The sequence below is a fragment of the Anarhichas minor genome, unplaced genomic scaffold, assembly GCF_050575085.1.
Source record: "Anarhichas minor isolate MPS153535 unplaced genomic scaffold, ASM5057508v1 ptg000025l, whole genome shotgun sequence".
Taxonomy (NCBI): Eukaryota; Metazoa; Chordata; class Actinopteri; order Perciformes; family Anarhichadidae; genus Anarhichas; species Anarhichas minor.
In genome coordinates, this window is record NW_027466471.1 from 5,996,271 (window position 1) to 6,018,926 (window position 22,656).

Consider the following 22,656-nt stretch of genomic DNA (forward strand, 5'->3'; position numbering starts at 1 on the left):
ACAAACACACTCAAGAAGTGATACCCGAGTGACTTTTTCTAGCTTTCGACAGGAAGACAAGGATAGTGACCATGACAACAGCAATGGAGCAAAACGCACCTTCATCGCTGCAGGTTATTTCATATTGGTCCAACTACACATAGGACACAGGTGGAGACAAACCCCCCCCACCTCATTCACCTTGTTTTGTTTCACCTTCATCGTCTGTGACATGGTCCGGTTTATCTCTAGGACTGACACTCGTACTAATCTCTTCTAATCCCACTGGGTTCCTCAGCACACGGGAGGAAGTGTGTGATGGGGTGGGGGTGGGGGGGAAGAAATGGAAGAGTCAAGGCCTGCTCTATTGTTCCACCATGGTTCTGTACGATGCAGCTCTCTGTATCGTAGAAACCCTCAGACAATGAGGCTTTGTTGGAGAAGACCCCCCCCCCCGTGCTGATGATTATTCTCATTATGATGAGAGTAGCAGTAAGCTCTGCACGCCATTTCCAGCCCCGACTACATATTAGTGTGGAACATAGGCCAATATGCTGTACGGTCTCCGTTATGCTGCCTCTGCTGCACTATGTCATTAGACCTAATGGCTTGCAGATGTGTGTAATTGTCTTTTTTATTTGTCGAGGGTTTAAGCATGTTCTTATGTATTAACCCAGTGGGTGCCAGAGACCTGTCAGCACACCAACAGTGTGTGTGTGCGTTCGTACCTCTGTCATTGAGAGAAGCAGTTGGCGCTTTTGGACTTGACATTAGCGTAATGAGGTGATTTTGGCTGGTTCTCACATATTTAAGGGTCTACTTTAGGGTCAGCGTTTGGGTTTATTAGAATGGGGCGGTTGGGTTGAGTGGACAGAACTAAGGAACTGATTATAAAACTTGGAGATTTATTAATAATAGTGCAGAACATGTATTCTGTAAATTGAAAACAAAAGCTAAAAAAACCAAACCCAAAATTATATTAAAAAAACATGTCGGTTCGCACAGAACTGTTAAGTGCTATTCAAAGTTAAATTTGTCAAATAGAAATAAGCTTACAATATAAATGCATTTAAAAAAAAAAAAACGTGTTTACTTTGAATGAAATGTCTGTAGCACCAACATCTTTTAAAATACCATCAGCAAAACACTAAACCTGAAGAACATGACCAGATGATGGGAGGCTCATTTGTTCTCCCTCTCCTCCACGTTTCTTCTTCACTTTTTATTATCTTGAACATTTTCGAAGTTGTGCTTATCACAAAAGCTATTTTACTTGCTTTGTAAACTAAGGTTATTGATGTCTTCTTCCTGCAGGAAAGCAAGTCATTCAGGAGCCCAGAGTCATAAAATCTGGGATTAAATCGATCCGCTTTGTTCGAGTTGTATTGAGATTACAGCAAGGAGCTGTGGAGTGACATGCAACACAGAGGTCCCCAGCGGGATGCCAACTGAGGATGTTACGTATTATAGCCCTACTGTTCTGCTTTAATAAAAACACAAAAAGGATATTTCTTTGACAAGAATCCTTAAAAAAGAAACAACATACTTTTAATTAGGGAGTAATTTGTGTCAGGTTTTGGTTCAACGTAGGGTCATCTTAGAGAATAAGTGTTCTTCAGTCAGTGAAGGTCTACAAAAGTAAAGCAGTCCAGGATGTGTTTGCACGTGTGGGTTAAAGATCAATATTCTCTCTTTCTCTCCAAAAAAGAAAAGAAAAAGCACCTTAAAGAGCTAATTAATGTCCACAGAAAAAACACACCCCGGCTGTCCTCTCCTCACCTCCTCTGCTACCGCTCCTCCGTTGTCCTTACTGTTTCTAATTGGACCGCTCAGGCCCCTCTCTACCACCGAGATCCTGAGGAGAATCGGTCGGGGTCGTAATCGCTCAATCAATTCCCACTGCTGTGTCGAGCCTAGTAGACGCAGCGCTGGGAACTGCTTCATCTTGTTGTGTGTTTATGAGCGAGAGGGGAGACGGACGTGGAGTGAGAGCTTGTGAGTGGAATAAGCAGACTCTGTGGGGGGGGGGGGGGTAATGATGACGCGTAGGTGTCTAATGGGATATCCTGTCTGAACTGATCCAGATGATTGATTATCAATGAGGATAAAGGGAATTATCTGGAGATTGGTTTAAAGCAGCATGCCGCCTCGCTGAGTCGTTTTATTTTCCTGCCCACCCCCCTCTGTACAACTGCATTTAAACCATCACAAACCTAAATAAAAAAAAGAAAAGTCTAAATTGAAATAAATACAGAAGTAATGTACATATACACTTGAAAAATCTGTGCACCAGAGGTAAGCAGGGGAGAGCTACAAGACCTCTCTTTGTTTACATATCTTCAATACTTTCACAGCCACTGTGCAACAGCATTTGTTTGTTTTTTTACAAATATCCCATGCAGTGGTTTGACCATAATTCTGTGTGTGTGTGTGTGTGTGTGTGTGTGTGTGTGTGTGTGTGTGTGTGTGTGTGTGTGTGTGTGTGTGTGTGTGTGTGTGTGTGTGTGTGTGTGTGTGTGTGTGTGTGTGTGTGTGTGTGTGTGTGTGTGTGTGTGTGTGTGTGTGTGTGTTTTATTGTCGGCATTGAGTCCTGAAGGTTATAGAGCACATTCTTCCATCCCTTCATGGTTGTTATGGAAACAGCCAGAGGAAGCAGAATGTAAAACCGCGTTTTTGAAAAGGACCTTTTTAATCGGCCATGGACTCGTAGCAGTGATTATGCGTGTTTTACTAAAGTCTTACATGAGCTCCCCTCCTCTCAGAAAATGCAGTGAGATTTTATTTTCTCTCTCTTTTCTTTTGGGGCCCAGAAATGTGGCTCATACCCAGAAAGACCTCACAAACTGTTGTGAGTGCGTCGGGGCCTACGGGTCGCCGTGTGACATCATCAGCTACAGCGGTGTGGAAGAACGTCGCATCCTAAATGGAGTTGTTATGGCGCTGCAGCGTCAGCGTGCTTGTGCCATCTTGTAGGCGACGTTTAAAAAGTAAATAAACTGCAATTTAAACTCACACAGGATCAGTGGAGCAACAAAGGCTGAACAAACCAAACATAAGTATCAGAAAATAAGATAACTGATTTTGCTGATCAATTAGCTTCAGTACACGGAGTACAACAAGAAAAATGTATTGTCAATAAAACAAAAGAAAGTCAAGCTTTGAAGGCAAAATCCAACCATGAAACAATCATTGGCTCATGTTATTACCTAATGGTGTTAATGTGTTTTTACCTTCTCTGTCTGTTATCAGTAAAACATAGGATGCAACAGGTTGAGAGGACGTGCGAAGCCTTAATTTCTTTAGGACAGCCGTTGTCATTGAAGAAACCAGACTAAACTCCATTCACAGCTCCTCCATGTAACTTTTTTTCTCTTTGGGGGTTTTGATTTTGTTTCGTTTTTTGCCAAAAAAAACAAGAAGTTTTGATTGATTAGAATAGAGTGATGTCATTAGGTACAAATAGGTAAAATAACTGGGCAATCTGAGAGCAACAAATTCATCTTGAGTTCCAGAAATACACTTGAAATGTGGCTAATCGTGTGTTCCAGAGAGGTGTGAGCCGGTGATGATGAATGACTCTATTTTCAGGATCGTTTTATTTGGCGGGAACGAGGACCTGGATGCAGAGCAGCGGGACAGCCAGCTGGTGGAGTGTGTGTGTGTGTGTGTGTGTGTGTGTGTATGTGTTGTTGCTGTACGTCCACTCATCAGTGGTGTGAAGGCCGCTCCATCTTTTCGTCTGTCCTTCCTGCCACGCAGTATAGATCTGATTGTCATAATCCCCCCCTGAGCCTTAGCATACATGCCCTCGCACAAACTAGAAATTGGCAAATGAAATGCAGCAGCATGTCGGCCACACCCCTCTCCGATGTGGCGTGTGGCGTAACCGTGGTAACTGGTGTGCTGGGGGCTCCTGTCGGTGGTTCATTGATAACATGGTGCTATGTTGAAGGACAACCTAGGCGGGAAACAGACAGATTTGGAGGTGAGAAAAAAAGCTGACTGGCGGGGCATCTGTGATCCAGCTGGAGTCCCAGCTCCGTCTGTCAGCCTGTATCAGTGCTTTCAAACGGGCTGTGAGGCGTGTAAAGAAGTCAACGTGTTGTCATTGTGTCTCTGTAATCGGTGATATCTTTTGACGCGGGCTCGACGGTTGGCAACATCAAAAGTGTTCAAGGTAGTCTCGTTCCACTTTTTGATCTTCTGTCACCATAGCCTTTAAAGTTTTGCCTCCAGCGACGGTGCAACATCATCAACAATACTTATGCTTGAAGTATTTGTCAATGCAGTCATTACATGCAGTCTCGGCTGTGCAGTAAGTGTTGTTTCTCATCACACGTTGGGCCTCACGCAAGAATATGTTGGTGTTCCTGTATAAGGAGTTTATAGCAGCAGATTAATGTCGATGGTTCTGGAGGGAGGCGTCCACATCATTTTGTTCACATTAGTCCAGCTACCCCTTCTGGAGCACCTGCTCAGTTCAAAGATTTAACCCAAACTGGCCCAAAAAAAACACATCAAGGTTTTAGTTTCAATGAATGTTGACATTGATGAGTTTCATGGACATAAAATAACATTTGGAAGTCTGCATCCGTTCTGTTTGTGACAAAATGGATGCAAAGCGAATAAACGATTGATGGTGCTGCAAGATTATTCTTTTTTTATTTATTGGGGCATGTTAGTGTTGCAGAATCATTTTTTATTTACTGTTTTTTTTAAATATTTTTTTAATCTGCGACGCTTCAGGCTGAATGAGGATAAATCCTGATTAATTGGAAAATAAAACCTGGAGGAATTTCACAAATGGCTGGATGTTAAACCCAATTAACCTCAGAAGAGAAGACACATTTGTAAGCAGAGTTTCACAAGTCGTGGAAACAATGTTGAGAATTGAACGTGGCCTCTTCAAAAGAGCGTAATGTTGAGGCCTGGAGGTCAGACTGTGACATGTGACTGTGACCGCGCCCTGCAGCTGCAGGTTGACTTCCTTCTTGTTCTTCTGCTTGGTTTAGAAAAAGGAACCTCGCGGTGTTATAGTTTCTTTCTCTCACTTTGTTCACACCCTTCCCTTTTCCATCTCACCTCTTCTTTTCTCGGTGTGTATGTAGTTGTGGAAGGAGAAGAGGAGGAGCAGGTTCACTGAGTTTGTGGAAGAAAAACACAAAATCTAAAAAAGAATGAATCCAAACCACAGGTGGCATTTTTATAATCGAGGCATTGACATGAATTCTGAAAACAAATTATTCCCAAATCAAAAATAATTAGATGATTCTGGCCTTCTAGTACTTCTCTGTGTTTTAGTATTTACAATAATGTTTTTGGTTCATGACTACAACTTATGAAAATGGCACTTTTGCATTGTTAATTTAATTTATTTCTTACTGCATGCAACGTGTACTGTTGCTTTAAAATGTAGACGATCCACCCTGCATTATTTCCATCGGTGAGTTTTATCAAAACGTTCCACAGCTTTCTGATACCTAAAACAGAAGAAATTCATTTTTTCCAACTTTGTTGCATGCAAACAATGACTGCATCAAGGCCATCTGTAAATGTGTATTTTGTTTCTATTAAAGGAGCTCAAAATTAAAGCTATAAAAGGGGTCAAAGTATGACGGAAAACTTTCAATCTAACCCTGAAAACAGACAACACAATCAGTCTGAAATGATTGTGCATAACTCTCTCTCACCCTTTCACCTTTGACCTCTGACTTGTCACTTTTTTGCTTTTGTGTGATCATCAGGATGGGGGCTTCGGACAACATTTACAAAGGCCGCAGTACGTTCATGGAAGAGCTCACCGAAGCCTCGGAGATCATTTTTCGCGCAACCGAACGTTCATTAGTCATCCTCGATGAACTGGGACGGGGAACGAGCACCCACGATGGGATCGCCATCGCCTATGCCACCCTGGAGTACTTCATCAGAGATGTAAGTGTGTGTGTGTTTGTGAAAGGACACTCTGTACTGCTGACATGGGGGAAAAAACGACTTAAAGAGGGAAGAAATAGAGACGAGAAACGAGAGGGAAGGCACTGATGGGACTATTGAGTAACAATTAGTGTGATATACCTAATAGGTGAAATATACCCTGTTGTCAAACACACATATTCGTCTTGTTGCTGGATCTTGAAACCAGCCCAAATTAACCATCAAGCTAATAGCTTAAAGAGGTGTGTGTGTACGTGCGCTCATGCACGTGTGCGTATGAGCTTGTGCGCTCTGCGGACTGCCGTGATGGTTTGTTTGGCAGAGAGAGAGGAAGACGAGGCTCCAGAGGGGTTTCGGCAGCAGAGCAGCTCTCGAAGACTGAGCAGAATTGTGGACAATCTTGATCTATAATGTTAATAATGTGTTGGAGTGCAAGCTGCAATGGAAAAACAGAGAGAGAGAGAGAGAGCCCTCGTGTCAAGGTGTTCAAGACGTATGTTGTGCTGCGGCATGCCTCATTTGAAACTCATAAAACGCCCACATAATCGAGGCTGATGACAGGTTGTCCAATGTCCATTTTTGCACTCTCAATGGACCATGTGTGTCTGTAGGTGTCTGATCATATGTTTCCTGCTTATTTTCTGGAAGCCGTCGTTAAAATGATGCGTACGGAAAGCAGAAGTGTACAATCTTAGCCAGCAGCCGAGGCAGTGCTGGAGACATGTGGGGCTCTCCAGCTGCGAGTGCTTGGAATCGGTGTTCCTCCGAGTGTGTGTGTGTGTGTGTGTGTGTGTGTGTGTGTTCGTTCTGGTGGGATTATGTGTACTGGCGCAGTCAGGAGCCCCATTCGGTGTTGCACAATGTTGCGTATCTCCATTTTCAACAGACCAGTGGTACCCTGAGAGAACGAGAGGGGAGGGTGGTGTTTATCGGGGTAATCGATACCATTAGACATTGGCGAGTCAATCGTTGTCCCCTTGTAGAGAATTTACAGTACTTTGTGTTGAACAAACAATCAATGCCATGAGCACAGAACACCCATTATTACAGTTTGACATGGGGCTGCGTGTTTGAGGTTGTGGCATCAATTAGGACACACAGCTGTTCATTTTCTTAGTTATTTACACTTCTCCTGAATTTTGTATAGTGTAAAAACCGGTTCGTTCCCATTAGATGTTTTCTAATTTGCCTGTCAAATAACACCATTTAGATTTATACCTGCTGTCTCTGTACACTTTGACAAGTCAGTAAAAAGAATCCCCAAAAGATGCACTAATCAAATCATTGTTCACAATTGATCAAATCACATATGTAATGTGAAAGGTATCACTTGCTGTAATGAACTCTGTGCTCTAAGGAGTCTTTTAGCCTATTTTGGGTCCTAGTTTTGGTTTTTGGGGGCTGCTCTTATCAACTTAATTTCCTGCAGCAGCTGTTGGACTCGCTGGTGAACATAATGAAGCAGCAAAAGAGACAAATTCTTCTCAAGAGTTTGTGAAGACTAAAATAGGATGACTATAAAAAATAAAATATCCCGTAATGATCTATTATTACCCGTTATTTTAAATTTTTCTGTGCGGTCACTTTTCATGCCAATTGACATGCAGTGTGTCCTGCAGTGACAGCGGAAGCCACTAAAAACACTGCCGCTTCTGTGACTTAACAGCCAAATATGAACAATGCAATTTTAAAGATTAGACAAATCCAACTTTTAATTATTGGATCCTGGAAGTGCTCGCTTCACCCGGAGGAAATCCTGCAGCTGCTGATATTAGTGCCGTCAGGGCTGTCGCTTCTCTCGCGCCAAAGGATTTATCAACTCAGATGGTCCACGCTGACCTCAGGGAGCACAAAATGTAATCTCGCACTTGAGGAACTGTGAGCTACAAAAAAAAACATTGATTCTATATTCGCGGCCTCCTGGCGGTTGTGAAAGCATGAGGCAGAGGGTGCAGCTCAGTGACTGGTACCATTGATGGGTTTCTGGAGTTTTACCATTAAAGTATACGTACAACACTGCTGCCTTCTGGATAATCAAAGCGTACAAGCTGCATCCAATCTGTGAGAGCTGGTATTTGTTTATTTTCTGTTTTCCAAGGCCTCAGTCAAAAAGGGTCCAAATTGCCCTGAGTTACCCCTGTTCAAATATAGACGAATAAACATTTATCTTTGAAAAGCTCCTTCCAGTTTTCATGTTTAGACAGTTCCACATTAATCTTTGGACAGAATCGTGGTTGTTATGTAATCCTGCTGGAAAACGTAGAATGAAAATGTGTAAGTAGCAGCTAATGCAGCAGGCAGCTGCTGCTGGCAGGAGGAGGAAGCTCTCTAACTACCTGTTGTATAACAGCATTGATTTGTCGGAGAAGCCTTGCTATTAAAGGAAAGACAAACAAAAGAAGTTCTGCTGTGCTGAGGCCTCCTCGGTACAGGCCGACCCGCTCAGTCTTTCACGCTCCCTCCTCTTCCTCCTACTCGTCCTCCTCTGCCCCGTCCTCCTCTCCTTCCTCCTCGCCAAACTCGACTGTTGGCGTCAAGAGTCAGACTGCTCCTCCTTTGGCTCGGTTGTCATGGTGACGAACCTTTCCCTGCCCCCCCCCCCCCCCCCGGCACTCACCTGAGAGGTAGTTGATAATGTAGATGGCTTTCATAACACCACTCGATAAAAGAGACAGCCTTGATGCAGGAAGAGAAAATGAAACAGAAAATCAGGAAGGAGCGATGACCACAAAAAAAAAACTTCCGGTGAAATCACGACCGGCACACGACTCGGCTTCCAGCTGTGACCTCACGCTGTCCTCTTCTTTAGCCATTACTCACTCTCAGACTCACTCAGACTCTCACTTTTATTCACGCCAACAGCAGGTCCTGTATTTAGTTTCACACCAAGCTCATCACTAAACATCGCTCGCCACTCGCACCATGACTCAGGCTTGCATGCGACTGCATAATCTTTGTAATACTGCTCTGTAAAAAAAACGAAACAAACAGGCAGAATCAGTCCCAGCTTTACACTTGGACTCACTAGAACTCACTTTTGGCTGCACACTAATGGGCACATTTGCATCGCTCCACGTGGGCGTAAATGGTCTGATGTGCTCACGCTGATGCACAAAGCTCCCGCGAAGACCCGGGTGTGCTCCGCTGACTCTGCACTGCTCTCTTTCTGCTCTGTACTCGAATGCGGCACACGGAGGAGAATGCCAGTCAGTCTTTTCTCTCAACTCACTGTGATGGCATTCATTCCTTTGTCTTTTGTTCGAGCTATGGCAAGAACATTAATACGGCATCAAACAGCTATTTGCTTTACACGCTAGATACAGTGGAGCGATATCTACCTGAGCAGGGAATGAAGTCGCTCTCCCTCTGTGTGTGTGTTTGTACTGCTATTAGCCCCGTTAGCTGATAGCCCTCTCCATGTTGAGAGCTGTGTGGAGGCCGTCCCTCGTTCATAGATATGCTCTGAGGAGATCGGGGGGAATTGAAACTCAAGGAGAACAGAAGGGAGAGGGAGAAGAAAGAAAAAAACGTTGGCAAGCATGCATGTTTTCTCATGTATCAGAAGCACCTATATCATTTATATCTTTTATAGTAGATTATCAGTGTGTTTTCTTGCTAGATTCGTTGGTGGTACGCGGAGAAAATGGACCAGGCGCCGAAACTATGTTGTTTTTTTCTGCCAATCCCCGTCGTTACAAAATGTTGGCTGTGCATGTTCAGCTGAAGCCCTGCAAAGGACCGTGTCTGATGGTGTGACATCACTTTGGCCGCCGAAGACGGATTCTAAAAGGCATCTCAAAAATCCTAAAGACAAAAAATTATTGTATTGCTCATAACTCGCGTCCACACTACGACCATAAGCTTTGATGGGTAAATGGTAATTCTTGTTAAGTGGTCGCTAGGCAAAACTTAAACATAGGTTTGGTCTAAGAACTCAAATGCCTTGAGACATTTTGATGTCACAGACTGGAAATCCATCCATTAGACAAGATTAGTGTTGTTGATGGTTCATTATTCATTTGTTCATTTACATTATGTGGCAATTGTCATATTCATTTCATTCTGTGTTCTTTTTGTGACTGCAAATTATTGGTAAATAAACTTTTCCTACGTGATATTGCTTCTAGTAGAACTCAACGTTGAGTGATTTGTATGGGGCTGCTAGTAATGATTATTTTATCCATTAATCTGCTTATTTCTTTGCAAGATTTATTGATTAATTATTTTGTCTAAAACAATGTAAAATAGTAAAACATGCCCATTATAATTTCCTAGATTCCAGATGTCTTGCTGCTTATAGTGTTCGACCGAGAGTTAACAGCCCAGAGATATAAAATTTACAATCATATCAAATCCTCACACTTTGAGAAGCTAAAAGTATAAAATGTTCATCATATTCTGTGAACAATAATTTAAATCAAAATAAAAAAAATCAACTATTCGTTTCAGCCCCTTGATTTGTGATTCTGATATGAATAAGGACAAGTTAGTCAGAAGTCTAAACAATAGTTCTCTTAATGCTGACACGGGCACAGCTTGCCTGCTTTCTTCTCAGAACTTACTTTCTAACACTGACTGTTGTGTGACTGAAAAAGTGCAAGTTCTCTAAATCAAATTGTTAAATCTGTTCGTTGTCCTTTTTCCCACTTGTTGAATAACAAACAGAGAAGAGCATCCTGTTCCCACTAATTGGGATGAAATAAAATTGCCAAATTTGCCAATCCAATAAAACTCAAAATTCTACTCCAAACTCCGCTGATCAAAACCTCCATGAAGGCAAAAACTGACTGACCAACAAAAAACGACGTTGCAATATATATACATCTGTTTTGTTTTTTTATCATCTTATACCAGTTATCAAAAATGAGCAAACTAGGTGGAGGAGTGCATAATTATTTATACATATTTTTTAATCATCAAATTAAAACAAATTGTAAATTCAAGCGGTTTTCGCTTCTCTTGCTACTTAGGTTTCCAGCTCTGCCCTGTGAAATAGATTACTGTGCTGCATCAACTGACCATGAAACTTTATTGATTATACTTAATTAATGTCGCCTCAACATATAAAACGTTGTATATGTCCATGTTTGCTATTCTTACAGCTATATATCAAGGGATGCTGACCATTTAAAATATTATTCTTTACTTGCATAGTCATGCCAGTAGGTCTACTTCCCTTAACATATTTTAATTGGCCAACTATTCTAACAGTCATAGTAATCATTTGACCATATATAACTGATATTAGATCTTTTTCATTTTTAAACTGGGAATCTTAAATCCCAACTGATGCTGACTCTAGTGACATCACTTGAGGCAATTTATCAGATTTACCACACTTTCCTCTGGAGCCACAGAAGAAGAACTTACTGTATATACGGTACATAAGTGCAGTGGCACTCCCAAGACCTGCAAACAGACGTTAATGTGTAAAATGGGTAGAGTTCCCCTTTAAAGGTGCAGTGTGTAGAATTTGGCGTCATCTAGCGATGTGGTTGCAGATATCAACCAACTGAAACGTCTCCTTTGTGCCAAGCGTGGAGCCTAAAATTTCACATAAATGGATGCAAAATAAATGTTTCTCATTCACCCTTACTAGTCAGAAAAAGCACAAATGCTGCACCACGACCAGCAGATTTGTTCAGGGGCGGGGACATAATTGGACAATTGACATTCGTTTCTAAAAGGCCAGTGTATCATTTTTCCCTCCGAAAGTGCCCTTAAGCGCTGGTCTATGTCGGCATCCTAAACAGTCAGTCCTACAAACAAGAGACACAGTATCATGTTGTGGAATATTTCTTATGACTAGTCGGGAGAAGAAAGTTGAGGTTTTCTATCAATATGAAGTAAAACAGAGTTTTGATGAACGATCAAGGTTTGTAAAGTCAATTTATTTGCTTGCAAGCAAAGAGAACAGTCTCACAGACACATCGCAGTCATCTAGGAGAGTGCTCTACCTAACAGTCAGAATGCATGGACTTTTATGCTCAGACAGCTTCCTGTTATCTGCTTAGCTAACAAGAATACACAAAGAACACAACAAAAGGCAGGTCATCCTTCGAGCCTTAGTATATCATTTAAGACAGTCAGGAAGATGCTTTTATCTCCTGTTTACAAATCCCTTTTGTTCACAGTTTGCCTTACACTAATCAGTTTAAACTCACAACAGATGCTTCTTTTGAAGTCACTGTGACAACATAAAAATGACCATTTGCAGAGACAGAACAGACATTCTTTACCCTCACCCATCCCATCTGCATGCAAAGGTTTACGCCTTTACAACTTCAGATAACACGTCATCAAAGGAAGTTAAAAGTATTTCAAACAGAGGATCTCTGTTAATCAAGGCCTCTCTGTGTCTCTGTCTTACGAAGAGTAAACAAAAACAGTGCACAATGATAACAGATAACAAGACACCTGGATACTAAACTAATTAAAGTCATCTACTGAAACTACAGTTTGGTGTCTGCTCTTTTAGGACTTACATTCCTTAAACCTTCACATTAGACTATGACATATTTTCCCATTACAATCATCTAAAGGAAAGGCCATCACCTGCGCACCTGTCACTGACCCTGACTCAGATCACTTAGGCCAGGGAGAGAACGAGATTGACTCGTAGCCAAAGTCAAAGGTCTGGTGACACACACACACACACACACGCAGTATCTCAGCGAGAGCCTTGTTAGTTGTGAGGCGAGAGAACAGAGGGTGTTGACTTGAGTCGGAATTAGATTTGTGTCTAATTGGATAGAGAGAAGGAACGAGACAGAGAGACGACAATAGTGATGTTGACCCCTCCGGCCTTTTTCCTCGGGATCAGATCACCGGGTGGAAAGCACACTTGTATGCGCACATACACTTTGACAACGCATCTCTACAGGTGTACAGTGAAACTGACACCAATTTGAGACGTATTACAGGAGAGGAGGAGGTGGACGAGGTGACACAATGCAGGGAAAGTGTTATCCGCGGGCATGTGGCCGATCGGCAGTCATGTCTGTCAGACATGCTGTTTCTATTTGAACCTGCATATCAAGTGAGCCGAACACACAGCCTGTCCCATCTGGACAGGCCTCCTTAACGTCTGAGCGCTCCAAGAATCTGTTTATAAACATGCAGCACATTTCAGCTTCCATTAGGAGTGGATATTTATAGATATTTCTGCTTTTTTAAGTCCCAGACTCAACCCCAATCTTATGTTTTCGTCTATATCATAATCATCTTGGAGGATTGGGAAATTTAAAATCACACACACCATTAAACCTGGATCATATCTCAACAGACAATCACTAGGCCTTCAGTAACGTTTCTTCTAGGGCTCCAGCTAGTTTTTTTATTTCCCAATCAATTAATGTAACTTCACAAATTTTTTAATTAACATCGGATCAAATGACGAGGTGTTGCTTGTATAGGCAAACCGGCAGAGAATTATCAATTGACCCTTCAGTTCCCCACCAGCCTACGGAGACGTTTAATGTCTTTCAGCTCATTGTTTTGTTATTCTGGCCTGCAGAGTTAGTGTTTAGGGTCAGTCTCACACAATCGCCAACCTCCGGTTCTGAAAAGTGAAGCCAATATGGAAGTGTCTTGAACTTGCAATATTCCTAATAGCCAGCAGGGGGCGACTCTACTTGTTTCAAAAATAAGTCTGTTCGTATAGAAGTCTATGAGGAAATGACTCTACTTCTGACTTGATTTATTACCTCAGGAAACATTGTAAACATGAGTTTATGTTCTCAATCTCTAGTTTCAAGTCTTCAATACTAGTAATACATTTAGTAAATTAAGGTTTATTTAGAGTCAGAGAGGCCATAAAACAGGGTTTGTTTTAGGGAGGGGCTACCTTGTGATTGCGCTGTCCGGTCCTAAAGTTTACAACTTTAACCCTTTCACAGTGTGTTATCAGTTCATGAAAGTTAATTGTAACATTTTGGTTGGCTAAAAATGTCTTTTTCAGCGTGTTCTTAGCTCCACCCTCTCAAACTCAAGGCTTCAAACGGCAGTCCACGAACCAATAAGTGACGTCAAGGTGACTACGTCTACTTCCTGTACGGTCTATGGTTTCACAGCTCTCATCAGCGTTGTTTCATACTAAAGCAGTCAGATGTTTTCAGTAAAATATCTCTGATAAACCAACTGTACAGACAAGACGAAAGAAAAATTCAGGTTTATTTAATTGAACTGGAAAGAATGTTTTTAAACTGCTTATTAACTCAAACCCACTCTATAGATATGGATGTGCAAGATCATAGATTCTGGCACCAGCTGATTGTTTTTACATAATTCAAACAATTATCTGATCATCAAAATTGCCCCCGATGAATTTTCTGGTTGCTGACGAAACGATTAATTGATTAATTGTTTCAGCACTGATATCAGGTTGTCAAGCTCTGCAGAACACGGCTGTCACCTCACCCAGGGTGGTCTGGTAATGAGCTGCCATTAGCGTCTAATCAGCACATTATCAAGGAAGCACGCTCTGCTTTTTTTTTTACCTTTCGGTGTAGGTGGACAGGAATGATTGAAGTAGCTTATGTGTGTGTGTGTGTTTGTATGTGCGGCCATACAGGTGTGCAGGTCTGTGTGTCTTTATTTAAGGCATGTGGGAGTCACCATGCACGTCTCTTTCAGAGGGAGGTATTACTAGTGACGGGTGACCTTTCTAAGACCGAGCGGGTTCTGCAGCCGCCTGTCTGCTGCGATGATGTAAAACACGAGAGCTCACACACTCTTTGCTATCGATACTGTCATCATCAGACATAGTGATTATTGATACTAACCTTGAAATATTTAATCCAGCTTTATTTCATCAATACTGTATGTATGCGTTTGCACTGGTGGGTAATATCCACAAAGCTCAGCACACTGCAGGGTACGGAGGCGGTTAAGTAACTCTGGGCCAAAGTACGGTAGCTGTAGATGCTCTTTGTTTTTCCAGAGACAACTTTTGCTTAGTTGTGGTAACACAGACGGTGTTACATAATGCAACATTTGTTATGATACCTACCATTTGGTATATGTGTCACTTTATCTCCTTTGTCGTTCTGTTGTTTTTTCCCCGCCTACTTCTCTTTTTTGTTATAAGGCTGAAGAAATAATATAATTATTATTTACAGAGAAGAAAAGAAACACATTTAGTAGAATTGAATCAAGATCTCATTGTTTACTATACATAATAATTATATTGTTGTACTTTTTAAGGCTTTTTTATATTCTAATGGGTTTGCAGATTTTTCTTTTTTTCTCATGGCATAACAGTGTCTGTCTGTTGGTTGGTCCACCTTTTGAAGTATCTCAACACTCATTGGAGGGATGGCCATGAGGTTTTGAACGCGCATTCATGGGCCCCAGAGGATGTATCCCATTGACTTTGCTGACTTTTCCTCCAGTGCCACCAGCAGGTCAAAGCTTCCACTGAAATATCACAGTGGTCGCCATGATTAATATAAATCCACATATAGTACGTGTGATCCCTTGTAACAGACTACATGCTCATGTTGCATAATCATTTTGTGCAGCTGAATTTTGTTTTTCATTATCTCCTGCCCTAGTTCTTATCTGGCGGCCCCTAAGAGTCATCTCCTGACCCCTTGTTGGGATCCCGAACCCCAGGTTGAAAACCGCTAACTTGTGTCAAGACATTTCCGTTTGTAGGCCGAGTGGCATGGATCAATCCTGGTAAAGCAGGCGTTGGTTGAATGGAGATAAACAGTCGTGTGGAGAGCAAAAGAGGTGGAACGCATTGACCGAAATGCAATCTGGGAACCTACCATCTGATAACCATGTAAGCTTTTGATCGGTTTCAAATTTGCTTGTAAACTGGCCACTTGTGAAACAATCCGGTCGTACACGTCGTCTCTCAGCTCTAGCTCCGGTCTCGCAATGAGCAGCGCATGCAAAAGGAAAGTCTTGGCCCAGATATCCGCCGGCTACACCGGATCCACAGAAATGTAGCCCCTTGCCCCCAGAGGCTCATCCGTCGTCAGATTGATACCCGATGGGTTCCGAAGACTGGATGGGAGGGCATGTAGTTTAAGAAAGACCTTTATGGCCTCCTCAAGATGAACTGTAATAACTGATGCTGTCATCAGGTCAAAAATATTTTCATATTTATTGCAATATATAAAGCAACTACAAGTAACTTTCATTTTGTGTGATTAGTGTTTTCCAGAGTCCTTTTAGAAAGACCTCAAGCAAAGTGTTTACTTATGGAGGTCATATAGAGGCACCAGTATTAAACTGTTTCATAACCAGTTAAAAGTTCCTCACAGTGACTTTAATAAACATACTAAAACTAATGACATTTCTATCAGCCTTAGGTGTACTTTGTGCTAATTAGCAGATATTAGCATGCTGACATGCTAAAGCGTTACATGCTAACATTACGTTACACTTCAGCATGTAAGCATCGTTATTGAGAGCACGAGCCTCACAGAGCCACTAGCATGGCTTTAGATTGTTAGCTTTGTTTATTTTGTGTTAATGACTTCACCTTGTTTATGAGAGTGTTTCTGTTTCATCGCTGCGTTTTATGGGACCTTGGCTCATTGATTTTCATACGTGATCATTATTCAATCAACAGGACCTCTCTGACTCCTTGTTGATGAAATGCAATAAGCATCCGGGTGTGTTCAACAGATGGATATGACAAGTACAACGGCAGTACCTTAACGTTTACTGCAGTTTTGATATGATTTTCTTGCCTGCATTTTGTGCACACTGCGATCAGATCTTATTTTTTTTCACAGGCATTCTGCAAAGCTGGTGAGTAGGTGGGAAGGTGGTAGATCTATTGTCAGTAAAAAAACAAACATAGCAGGTGGAGGGTCACCACGAGCGACCTTACTTACTTACTGTACAGCCTGTACTTACTTTTCTTACTTTTACCCACCAGAGAGACGTCTTCGACTATCGGAGACAACAGAAGTGACGAGTTTCTCTGGCAGGCTGCTATAGAGCAGCGACTGCTTCCTATAGCCGCGCTGGATATTTTCTCACCAATGTCCACACAATGTACAGATCGTATCCACACCTGGCTGACCTGCAGTTTTCCTGATCATTAACATCTAGAAAAGCCTAGCACACACAGTCTCTGGCAGCTTTTTCGACCTGGCATCAAAATGTTAACACTTCTTTCTCCTCCTTCCTCTTCTTAGGTGAAAGCCCTCACCCTGTTTGTGACCCATTACCCTCCTCTGTGTGAGCTGGAGCGGGCGTATCCTGAACATGTGTCCAACTACCACATGGCTTTCCTACTCAATGAACCTGACATCGCCGCTGACACTGACGGTATGTCTGTGTGCGCATATGAAAATGCTTTTTTGGGGGTTTGATTGTTGCCTTGCTGGTCAATCTAGAACAATCTTACTTTGGCAATTTGTAAATCATCATCTCTTGGCAGTTGGAGATTTTAATGTATAGACATGTATATATATATATGTGTGTGTGTGTGTGTGTGTGTGTGTGTATATGCTGACAGATGGAGAGGTTGAGCCAGAGTTCATCACTTTCCTCTACCAGTTAACTGAAGGAGCTGCAGGGCGGAGCTACGGCCTGAATGTCGCCCGATTGGCTGACATCCCAGACCACATACTACACACTGCTGCACGCAAAGCCAGAGAGCTGGAGAGCACGGTCAACGCCAGGAGGTACGGTGAACACGCATGTTACCCCGTGACCATTACTTAAAGGGGCACATAACAAATTTTACACACAAAGATCAGTTTGCTAGTCATGGGCAGCACAACTGTGAGAAACATTTGTACGATATATTCTGTGGCTCTCCAGAACTTATAACGTAAAGCCTGCGTTACAAACAACAAAAGTTGTGAAAGATGTGGGAGTTTACCTGGCAGGAAGGGCCCAAGTGTGGGCATACAGACTGAAAACAACACAAAGGGGCTGTGTTGTTTGGGGTGTGTTTCTTAGGGTGCCGCTGAGACAGTGAATTCCAGGAAGTCCAGATTGAGTAACGGATCTGTGAATTTGAAGGCTCATCAGGCGCCAAAACACTGCACAGCAATTAGTTATGCAATTATTTGATCTTTCGCAAGGTAAACAGTAGAAACATATGCTGTTGACGTTACAAAGTAAACTGCCACAATGCAACGTCAACAAATACATGGTAAAGATAGAGCCTGGTTCAGAGGTTTTGCTAGGCGACCCTGTTTTTTTTGTTTTTTTGCATTGACGCTGTTTTGACGGACTGGCCTCATTCAAATGAGTTTTTCACTCCGGTCTGAATGCAGCTTATTACATAAACACTATCCAGATGCATTGTTGGAAATGCAGGATGTTTGTGGAGCTTGACCTATTAAAGACTAGGAGTCAGACTACGTCGGCCTCTGCTGCTTTCATTTTTTGTTTACTTTTTTAATCCGTCTCTCACAAATCCAATACTTTATGGAAGTTTAATACTTAAATCCTGGAGTATTCCTTTAAACCTTCTCATCGATGAAAAAAATTCAGTTCCTGTGCCTTTGGAGAGTTTCTTGAACGCTTTTCAATATAGCTGGTGTGTAGTGTGCACTGCCAATATCTACTTTCATTTAGCTGTGTTCGCGGTGCAATATTCCTTCAGCAGAATATTTTAATTGTTTTGATTTTAAATTAATGTTCGTAATTTGTTGTAATCCAATTGTAATGAATATAAATGTGCTGGTATTGCTAATTAAAACCAAATTGAGTACATTTTGTCAAACTTTTGTCATATATTTTCTTCCAATTGGGTCCAAATCATGTTTTTCCTTGGCTAATTGAATTTTCCAAGCATTCAGAGGAATGCACGAGCGCACACTAATAGGGAACGCAAGAGAAAATCTATATTTTTAAAATGCTGACGTAGACAAGGTTTTTCTATTAGGATGAATCACACGCTGCCAGGCACAGGTGTCCCGCTTACGATTGAGTTAGGAAGCTGAATACGGCAAATTCTCAGTCTCGTCCCGTCAAAGCGTCAGCGTATTGCACTTTCTCCAAATACGGTCTTCCATCTCTGTAAATTCGTACGCCGCATCTCCTCGCTCTGTAACAGACAGCCTGCTGGGAGTTGAGTGCTGCTTAAGCCTCTTCCTAAGTAATCCTCACCATATGAAATATCTGTCAGCACGCACATGCACGCACGCACACACAAACAAACACACAGCCATACCTCTCTGTCAATGTAATCCTTCCTATATGAAATGTTTGTCTTTTGTTGGAGGGAAGCCATGCTGAGCACACAATAATCGCACACAGAGGAATTGAGCTGCTGGTCGGAGGTTAAGAACAAGGATTTCATTTCACACGAGGATATACAATATGTACAATATTTAATTTAAACAACATTTCTGTGTCTTTATCTGTAGGAAGAAGAAGAAACTTCTGTCAGATCTTTTGAGCATCTCGGACAGATCGTCCCTCACGGAGTGGCTGCAGTCAAACTCTTGACATCGCCGCAACAGTAGTCAACGCCATGAAAAGGAGAGAACCCAGCCATCAGTGGAAGAAGAACATACAAGGCAGAAGTAAAAACGTGTTCCAGAGAGGACTCATCACTGATTGGAGTAGAGTGGTTGTTGCTGCTCTCTTTGCTAGTGAGTGTGTGTGAGAAAAGGATTTAACTCAGGTTTTGTCTCTCACCATCGTCTGTACTGTAACCTAATTGTCAGAATATCAATTAATACCATCTGATCTAGATTTGACCTATACCAGGCTGTATGTGGCATAAGTGTGTTTGGTTATTAAACGAGGAAAAGAAAAGACAAACTTGTCACACCTGCTGTCCTTTGATCTTAAAAGAGAACTCCACGGATGGAGCATTTAGCACGTCTATAGTATCGACTGAGTAAAAAATCGATGCATTCTTTACTCTGCGCATCCTTCTTCATGTCACTATGTGGCTACCTACATTACCCACAATGCAAATAGGCCGCTGACAATTTGGTTGGCGATCTGGGTGTTATGCTAGTAGCGGCTAGTCTCTTTAAGTCTCTAGCCTGTAAAGATCACATCTTTCTCCACAGTTCCTGTTTTTATTATTTTTATTTCCAAACTTGGTTTTCAGCCCTGACCGACGTTGCCTCAAGTGACATCACATAAGGCGTTTTTTTCAGCTCCCTCTGGTGGCTCAAATTACATTAGTCATTTTTAGCTTTTATCCAAAGCGACTTACAATAAGTGTATTCAACATAGGTATTCAAGAGAATTACTAGTCACCAGAAGTCATAAGTGCATCTCCTTGTTTAAACGAGCATCTAAGAGCATAAACCAGAGCCAACGTACAGTGCGGAAACAAACGAATACAATAAGTGCAACAAACTACTACGAATACAATAAGTGCTACAAACTAGTAGTTGCGAGCAAATAACAGAACCCAGAGATGTTGTGTAGAGCGAGAAGAGAAGGGGGCCCAGGACTGAACCTGGTAGAACCCCCGTAGTCAGCGTGCGTGGTTCCGACACGGCCCCCCTCCACGTCACCTGGTAGGATCGAGCTGTCAGGATGCAAACAGGGAGAGTGCAGAGCCTGAGACGCCCATCCCCTCAAGGGTGGAGAGGAGGATCTGGTGGTTCACAGTGTCAAACGCCGCAGACAGGTCCAGGAGAATCAGGACAGAAGAGAGAGAGTTAGCTCTCGCGGCGTGAAGCGACTCTGTCACCGCAAGGAGGGCTGTCTCAGTCGAGTGACCCACTTTGAACCCGGACTGTTGGGGGTCCAAGAGGCTGTTCTGGTGGAGATAGGTTTTATACAACTCTTTTCACATATAAAGCCATACTCTCCTTTAAACAAGCTGAAGGAAACAGATTGTGACATGAAGAGGCTTTAAATTGTCGACCTCGGGTTTTGTGAAAAGGTTGAATGTTATATTGATCTTTTTTTTTTCTTGTATGTTCTCTGTGATGCAACGCTATTAATGATGCAGAAACAAATCACAACATTTGCCACTGAGAAAATATGCATTACATCTCTAACTCTCTCACTCCCTCTCAAAGACACACACACACACACACAACCAACTCATGCTCCGCCTTTAATTCCGCCAACTCAGAGAGAGAGAGAGAGAGAGAGAGAGAGAGAGAGAGAGAGAGAGAGAGAGAGAGAGAGAGAGAGAGAGAGAGAGAGAGAGAGAGAGAGAGAGAGAGAGAGAGAGAGAGAGAGAGAGAGAGAGAGAGAGCCGATTACACTTTATCCGGTCTGTGATTCTGTCACTGAGGGTTCTCTCCTTTGTGAACGACACGCCTCTCGCTTTGTTTGTTTGTTTGTTTATAGTAGCGTGTATTTTTTTATTTATTTTTGTCGAGTAGCATGGATTTATTTTTGTGCTTGTGGGACTCGGACGTCTTCACTATGAGTTCCTCTGCAGAAGCGCTCCCGTCAGCGGGGCAACTTTTTGGTGCGCCGCGGCGCCGCTAAGCCGCGCGTCTCTCGGTGGGGAAAGTACACACGCAACCCCCCCCCCCCCCCCCCCCCCCCCCCCCCCCGGGCGAACATAGACTCGCGGTGAAAGCTCCGCTCGTCCCACTCTTTACCCCCCCTCTCGTCCAAACCGTGCGGCAAAAAATGCAGAAGAGCGTCCGCTACAACGAAGGGCACGCGCTGTTTCTGTCGGCGGTCGCGCGTAAAGAGGGGACCAAGCGCGGCTACCTGAGCAAGAAGACGGCGGAGAACAGCCGGTGGCACGAGAAGTTCTTCGCCCTCTACCAGAATATACTGTTCTACTCCGAGAACGAGCAGAGCGCGAGACCTGCCGGGATTTACCTGTTGGAAGGATGCACCTGCGAGCGCTCACCGGCGCCCAAGATGTCCACCACTGGGAAGGAAGCGCTGGAGAAACAGGTGAGAGTTTTAAAAGAGCGGGGGGATGAATGTTCCCACATCTAATCTGAACTAAACTAAACTTCCCCAAAATCTGCCCGAAGAACACTATGCATTATATTTATGCATATAACATCATTGTGGCGCAGCCACTGATTGTATAGTAATATGACAAATAATGTTGCTCTATAGTGAGATAAATATCAAGCTAATATGTTGTGTTCTTCATACAACCCATGGTTTCCACAGAGGTTTGTACTGACTTTCGCTTTTTTGTTCAACTTTTTCAAAATCCCCATAATGACGTGCAAATTGTCATTGCGCTCAAACTGACGCACATGTTACAGTAAAAAAGAAAGAAGGAAAAAAAAGAGCAAGTGGCTCGTGCAGCATCAGACTGAAGTGGTTGCAGCAGCTCAGCCTCTTGTTTCAGCAAGTCCTGCAGTGTCAAGTGCATCATCCCCCGAGCAGCAGGTGATCAGCCCCCAAAGATAGAGATGCGCAGGCTGGTACGAGAGTTAGATTTCCCACTTCCTAATAAAAAAATAATGATATTAAATCAGGTCCTTTCACATTCATTTATTTCTCTCTTTTACTCTTTCGGATAGTTTTCTCTCTCTCTCTGAGGTCATGAAATCTGCTACAACATGAGTGTAAACCTGATAGTCTTTTCATCACAAACCTAGTCGAGTTATTCTGAACACCACCTCATGTGGATCAATCAGAGAGGGTCGACATTTCCTCTTAGTTCAAAGTCAAATTTATTTAGAGTCTGACAGTGGGAAGCAACTGGTTCTTTCCAGGCGTTTAACCTCATGCAAGCTTTAAAATTGAAGAACACATTTTCATTCTACACCATATATACTTATCACATGCATATTTAATATTGTCTTGATTCAGCACTGCGATGAATCTACATCATCTTTACATTCAATGAAATATAAATTC

At 42.5% G+C, this 22,656-nt stretch overlaps 2 protein-coding genes across 2 annotated transcripts in view; both read left to right on the forward strand.

Annotated features, from left to right (window-relative positions):
* The window catches only part of msh3 (mutS homolog 3 (E. coli)), a 40,632-nt gene extending 20,973 nt beyond the window's left edge, over nucleotides 1–19,659 (forward strand). Inside the window, exons 21-24 of the mRNA XM_076099525.1 lie at nucleotides 5,724–5,910; nucleotides 17,070–17,202; nucleotides 17,393–17,561; nucleotides 19,260–19,659. Of these exons, the coding sequence (XP_075955640.1) occupies nucleotides 5,724–5,910; nucleotides 17,070–17,202; nucleotides 17,393–17,561; nucleotides 19,260–19,341 (571 nt within the window). The 3' untranslated portion in view covers nucleotides 19,342–19,659. The remainder of the gene's footprint in view (nucleotides 1–5,723; nucleotides 5,911–17,069; nucleotides 17,203–17,392; nucleotides 17,562–19,259) is intronic.
* Nucleotides 19,660–21,387: 1,728 nt separating this feature from the next.
* Nucleotides 21,388–22,656, forward strand: part of rasgrf2b (Ras protein-specific guanine nucleotide-releasing factor 2b) — a 45,743-nt gene continuing 44,474 nt past the window's right edge. Inside the window, exon 1 of the mRNA XM_076099503.1 lies at nucleotides 21,388–21,729. Within this exon, the coding sequence (XP_075955618.1) occupies nucleotides 21,454–21,729 (276 nt within the window). The 5' untranslated portion in view covers nucleotides 21,388–21,453. The remainder of the gene's footprint in view (nucleotides 21,730–22,656) is intronic.